Source organism: Typopeltis vanoorti, chromosome 2, assembly GCF_054136105.1.
Source record: "Typopeltis vanoorti isolate ZY-2024b chromosome 2, IOZ_Tvanoo_1.0, whole genome shotgun sequence".
In the NCBI taxonomy this organism is placed as follows: Eukaryota; Metazoa; Arthropoda; class Arachnida; order Uropygi; family Thelyphonidae; genus Typopeltis; species Typopeltis vanoorti.
Window position 1 is genome coordinate 33,340,224 of NC_143550.1, and position 7,277 is coordinate 33,347,500.

A 7,277-nucleotide genomic window follows, 5' to 3' on the forward strand; every position below is an offset into this window, starting at 1 on the left:
AGTATGAAGAAAGAGAGAGAGAGAGAGAGAGAGAGAGAGAGAGAGATAACAGCTAGGATCTCTTTTTTATCTTCAGGTCAGATATCCAGGACATAAAAAGTGAGAACTATTTTTCAGTAGCCTAGATCACAATGCTTGGCTCGGTCGTAACAAGCATTCTGTCTTCGAAGTGCCCCTGGCATTGTAAAAACAAAATTTATTCACGTCATGTCTCGCGAAACCTGCAGCGGCAAGCGTTTGTTAAGAGGCGCAGTGCTGTCACCTTTAAAATTCATAGTGGTCTTGTTTTGAACTGATACAACAAATTCCTAAATCTTGTAAGACACCTTTATAATCCTTTGACAGTGTTAGATTAAGCCGCTCCTGGTTTCATGAAAGCCTTACCCCCCCCCCCATGAAATATAATTATCGTCGTATTTTTTTTTAATTTTTTATTTTGTTCATGTGAATCCCTTATGAAAGGTAGCAAATTTATCGCGCATTTTAGTAATGTGGCTGAACTAAAGGATAAATAATCGAAAATCCTCCTCTAATAATAAATATAGTGTTTTTCCAAACCGTTTCAGGTATACACACCAATGGTCTTACACATGGCAATGAAAATCATCAATCGCTTTATAACATTCACAAATATCTACGCTTTCAGTAAAGCAGAAATCGAACCCTATTAAGGTGAGGAGTGAATACGATCCATTCGGTCAGCTAAGCTGACATTTTGTTATTAATATTATTAACAAATATGTAACTTATATTATTAACATTTTAACAATTTAGACCTTTTCAAAAATTTGACGAAAACTTTAGAATACACGAATCGTATAATAATAGTTCATGTATTCTGTTACCTTTTAGCCATGAACATTCGAAATGTTTATGACGCAAAAATTCCAAAGTGTGAAGAAAGAGCAATGGAAGGTGATTCCACAAATTCAGGTCAGTTCGATCATGACTTGCTAATGGCACGCTTGAAGTGAAGCTTACTGTAACTGCTCAGGAACTTGTGCAGAAACTCAATTTAAGTGATGGTACCATTTGGTCACTTTCAGCTGTTGAAAAAAAAAGTATTAAAACTTGGAAAGTAGATTTCTTCAAATGCTGCCATCAGGCAATCTTAGAGACATGTGAGAACTCCAAGCACAGTTTTTAACGCGATGCATTCCTGAAGATGAGCAAGTGGTATTTTTTGACAAGAGAAGTCTCAAGATTTGATCAGCGACAGAGGACCTGCTAAAGGGAAGTCGTTCTTTTCACCCCACACAAGCAGCAGTAGTAGTCTCTCTAGCATATATAAATCCAACCACAAAGCTATTCATATGGACAACATGCGTCTTCACTGCTCAAATCCAGGAATTTGGTCTGAAAAAAAGAAAACTCACCATTTATAATATTGCCCAACTACAAAGCGAATGTGAAAGGAATAAACAGAGAATGAAGAATTCGAAACCAATTAAGGATTATATATATATATAAAGTCAGTTAGGTAAATCTTCCATGGATAAGCATCCTCAACGATGATCGACGGAAAGGACTAATATAGTGTTGTCCAGTAAATATATTATGGAAATGATGATGACAGACAAACTTAAACAAAACTAAGAAATATATAAAATAAATAAATAGATCCACTCATCCATTTTATTCCCTAAAGAGAGTAACAGGAGCTACTTTAGCCCTAACGTTTTTGAAGACAGTTAGGCAGACAATCGCCATCATTCAAGCTTTCAGTAATGTTGAACCCAAACTATCAATTAATCGAGAGAGAGAGAGAGAGAGAAAGAGAGAGAGAGAAAATATAGACAAATATATGCAGGGTGATCAAAATTAAAGTATTCCTGTTTAAGGCTTTATGGAGCGCCATCCAGTGATCCAAATATTGCAAAACTTTGCAGGAATACATTGTGCGTCGTGCGGAAGCGATATCTGAGGGGAATAAATGTAGTTCCAGAATTCCGCACGATGGGCGCTGTATGGTGTACCGAATGTAGATGTAGTAATGTATTTGCGTGTAAGAAGGAGAAAAGCGATACAAGCATAAATATCACATTTTATTCACTTCCGTTATGCATTCACGGACTGTATTGTTCAACATGATACCCTTCCTAGTATGCCATAAACTTTGTCTTTTGCACAGGATGTTCAACGGCAGAACGCAGCTGGTCGGGACTGATATTGCGCACATGCTACATTATGCTGTCTTTCAGATCTGGCAAATTATCCATGATCCATGTCTTTGAAAAATTCCACAGCTAGAAGTCACAGGGAGTCAGATTAGGTGAACGAGGAGTCCATGCAGTGGGAAACTCATGTTGGTCACTCTGACTTCAGAGAAATGTTCTCGACGAACCTCCTGTAAGGATCGACCGATTCGTGGAGGGGGCCCAATCCTGCATGAAAATGACTGAATCCATGCCCAGGCACTGCTGCAGCCGTGGCACAAGAAAATTGTTTATCATATCGCGATACCTCTTGGCAGTAACTGAACAGGTCAGAACACCCGAGCAGTCCTGAAAAAAAAATGGTCAATGATAAAAGAAGCTGCATACCAGTACCAGACAGTAACTTTGGGTGAATGCAAAGGAATTTGTTGAATTACATGCGGGGTTTTTTGTAGCCTATACACGGAAATTGTGAGTATTCACAGCTCCATTCAGGTGAAAGTGAGCAAAATCATCCACGTCCACACAGCGTCCAACTCCACTCGAGCAAGGAATGTTAAAGCGAATGTCAATCGACTTTCAAAGTCCTGCACGGCGCAACTCCTGTGTCAGGATTATCTGGAATGAGTAGAAATGCAGAATCTTCGGTAGAATTTTCAGGATAGTTGTGTCAAGCACATCCAGGTGTCTTAATACAGCACGTGCAATGCAGGAACTAACGCTATTATATTCATGGCCTGCTCCATAACGGCAGTAGCAACTTCATTCCCTTGTGAACTGATTGGTTTGCGACCTCTGTCAGGTCTAACTCCCAATGATCCGGTTTCTTCAAAACGACTAATCATTCGTCGCGGAGTACCTGGAAATAGTGGACCTTATCGACATTTGTTCTGGCGACGAATTTCGCGGCGTTGGGACAAGGTTAGTGCCATCACTGTGGACGGTATTAACAATTGGAATGAAGGGGGAAATCCCGTGTCCATCTTTTTAAACACTCCTGGCACCTGCTGCGAGTTGCGTGATATGCAAATTTCATGCACGTGGTCTTCGTAATGCCCTCAGGTTGTTAAATTTGGAACTTTTTTCTCAGATATCGCTTCAGCATGAGGCAAAATGTATTCCTGCAAAGTTTCGCAGGATCACTGGATGGCGCTCTGTAAGGCCTTAAGTTTTGATCACCTTGTACCTCATTAAAACTGGATTTACTGTGCTTGATTTTATGAAGGTCATCTCTCACCTTCAATCTTTAATGATATGCTTGTCTAGTTGTGCTCAAATATATTGCTAAAACGTCAACAGAACACTTGAAAAAAATACATTTCTTTTGAAACTAAATGCACTTTGGTAATAAGTTATGTTTATTGCGGGATGTATTTTATTAACACTCGTGTCTCCAGATGAAAATGAACTGGTGTCTTCCACAGCTCCTATTTGGTTTCTTTATAATACTTGTGTGCGATTGCGGTCTATGTTTGACGTGTATTAAGAACTCGTAACAAATAAAGGAATTAAAAAAAGAAAGAAGAAGAAAAGAAAAATGAACTTTTCACTGCCTAAAGAAAAATTATTTCTCATATGCTGACTGTATCATGGGGTTTAGCGCACGGAACAAACCTTTGGCTCATCCCTTTCTTGAGATTGTTATGCGAAAATTTGGTAAAACGAACAGGTTGATTAAAATTCGCAATGAAAGTTAAAATTTGTGATATCGAATTTTAATTTTCAATTAGGAAATAGTCCGGTTTAAGCTCTGTTATCCGATTAACAGGAACTCTAACATCGTTCACAATAGAAGCGGAATAAATATAGTAGCACTGATTCTTCTAAGAGAGAGAGAGAGAGAGAGTTTGAGGAACACTACACGATGCCGGAAAACTGGAAGAACTGTAATAAAAGTTTGTACTTTTCTATTCGTGTCTTCATTCCATTTTAAAATGGAATGAAGACACGAATAGAAAAGTACAAACTCAGAATTCAAATAGATTTAAAAACCATTTAAAATAGCATGAAAAGAAATACTTTTACATCTTTTGACTGAACTTAACTAAAACGCATTTAAAGAGACCCATCGCCGATTGCCGATGGTTCAAAATAGACAGTGTAGCCCAGTTGCACATATACCACTTCAAACACGTCTGTTGCCCATAACACTCCATCACCTTTAAATAACATCTCTGGTTTGTTCACGATCAGATCGGATATCTTTAGAGATAAACTGCAATTCGCAAAAGTGAACTCAAGCAACTAACTTGGTTAGAATAATATTTAAATGTGGAAGGTAGGAATTAGTTTGAACCCTACAGATATATATGGGCTAGTTCATTGTTCATTTATTCAGAAATGACAGTAGTGGTGATACTCGTACAACAAACAGTCGAAGAAAAATGAATTCCAGAGTCAGAAAATAATCTTAAGTGGTCCATCCTATTTTTTTTTTTTTTTTGCCTGATAATAGATGATCATAATATAGATGACGATATGAATATGAATGTCTGTTTTTCGGTCTGATTTTTTGTTTATCCGTTATACATCCTATGACCACGAATTTCAATTTTTCAAAAATTTTAAAATATTTCGAAAAATTGTAAACGTAATTAACAATAATACTAACTCGCCCTTCAGGTAATAGCGCTCTTAGCGACATCTGGTTGTGGAAACTGATAAGAAATTGGACGTCAATGCTATTCAATCGTTGTAAATGACTTTTTTTTTATCCCAAAAAACAAATATCATCAATACAATAAATTTAAATATAATCAATATTTAATATTGATTATATTTAAATTTTCTTACAAACATTAGCAGTCACTCAGTTAAGAACGTATAAAATTAAAGTCCTTGCCTATAATTAACTTTTGTAATAAATTGTATCAATCTGAGTGCATAATTTATAAAGAATAAATAAATGATAATTAATAAAGTCGCGTTTCTGGTTAAACAGCTTGAATTATTAACCCTGATGAATTAACGGTGTACCTCGTCAGCTTCTTAAATAGTCCTGAATCACTTCGGACAAACTTTCCTTAGTTAATAAGGTATTTCATTAGTGGGTAATTAAATAACCCCTTTCGTACTGCACCACTACACCAATGCGTAATGTAATAATCAAAGTTCCGATGAGAATAGGCCGATCTTTATCACTAATAAAACTGACGCATGCTCACTGGATAGCTGCTTGAGTTTGGTTAAGTACCAACTTCATGCAAGTTACAGCAATTTCTTAATTATGTAGGCCTGTAATGGTTTTATTGTGTTACATATTTACCTGTCCTATACTAACTTCTATATCCTAGTTCCAAAATCAAATAGGGAAACGATGCCCATGAACCTGTCCATGGTGACAGGTTCCAAAACTTTTAATGATAATTTGGGTGATCACATTTTTAAGCTCTTATCTCTTCACATTAAGTTGGGTTCTATGAAAGAGTCCATAAAAATATTAAACAGACATGAAAGCTATTTTACTTCCATGAATAGAAGCAAAACTTAAAGAGTTTTTGTGGATCCTCAGATAAAGAAATTGATTTCGTATGAACAGTTGGAAAGCACAGTGAAGAATTAGATTTAAGGAAGATATTAACAGATTTTTTGAACTAGCAGGGACACAAATTACCAAAATATTGTCATCCATCATATATCTTGTCAGAATCCAATCTTTGAATGATGCCATTTGGTTAAAAAGACATCGATTCGAGTCCGGTCCACGATGCGAAGAATTTTTTTTTTTCCTTTTCATCTGATGGTGAGTTAGGTAGACATATACGAAGACTGTAGGGCTTCCTCCCAGAAAATCAAGTTTTTTGTCCCTTAAAATGGGCACCCCTTCCCCAGAACACACGCAATTTACATACATAAGCATCAGAATTTTATTAAGATGTGGAGGAAATACAGAACAGTAGAAGATAGAACTTCTACCTGACGGTTGATTGCCTTTATGATATAATGTATTAAAATAACACGCATAAAATTAAAAATCGATACTTTGTAAAAAATTTTTATGGGACAGAAGAAAATGAAGAATATTTCTGACTTAGCATATTTGAATTAAGGAAAGCCATTAATTAGAACTAGAACAGTTTAGAAAGTTCAAATTCGTAGGTTTGTGCTATTAAACTATTATAATTAACAGTTAATTGTTATACTATATAAAGAGAACGCAAATCTACCATCATTTCGGTATAAGAACAATAAATACAACTATCTGTCTTTTTTGAGTATTATTTTCTAATTAACACGCATTACATGCTTGAAGCTGTTTTCTGTTATTCCCTAGTCTTCGAAACGAACGTAGAAGTGTGTTTATCCTTACTATTCAAAGTATGTAGCATTCGATAGTTGTAGACAGATTGAGCAAATCACCAAAATAATTGTTTCATTTATATCTTCAACTTGCTCATTTATTATCCTCAACAATTTCCCTTATTATTATTTTGCTTTAGTGCTTCCAAAACAAGTGATATAAAGGAAGTCGCTTCGACAAGCCAAGAGAAAGAAATTAATTGCTTAAATAACAAGAAAAGGAGAAAGCACGATTCAGAAACTTCCAGATTAATGATTAATCAGTAATTAATAAATTAATGATTTCATCTCCCTGCACCAGCATGCCATGTTATCGAACTCATCTTGCACCTCTTGAAGTTCTACATTGAACTGCAACATTTCGGTACGATGTTATGGTTCATATAAGAGATTCGGAGTTATTATTCTTATAATCTCGTTTCCAAAAGGATATCTCTCGAAGAGAAATAACCGAACTGCGCGAAACGTATGGTACAACCTTTGCTGGGCGCGTTCCCTGGATTTCAGAACATTGCTAAACGATGGTCTGAAATCCAGGGACTTGTTTGAACATTCAAAGAGCCTCTCTGAATAACAATACAAGGTCAAATCAACAATGAACTCATATGTCGCTCGTAATAACAATAAAATAACTTTTCACATTTGGTCGGGGCCGGTGCGAGAGTATCTGATGCCCCTAGGCAAAGAAAATTTAGGCGAACCTATACATTGTCTCTATATATTTTTTTCCCCGAACTATGTAGCAAAATCTGGTGCCCCGAATCTTAGCGCCCCTAGGCGATTGCCTAGGTACGCCTAATGATAAAATCGGCCCTGCATTTG

General features: G+C 36.3%; 1 protein-coding gene across 1 annotated transcript in view; it reads left to right on the plus strand.

The window, feature by feature from the left end:
- Positions 1–854: 854 nt before the first annotated feature.
- The window catches only part of LOC150108909 (histamine H1 receptor-like), a 15,753-nt gene continuing 9,330 nt past the window's right edge, over positions 855–7,277 (plus strand). The window contains exon 1 of the mRNA XM_090414495.1: positions 855–933. Within this exon, the coding sequence (XP_090270621.1) occupies positions 855–933 (79 nt within the window). The remainder of the gene's footprint in view (positions 934–7,277) is intronic.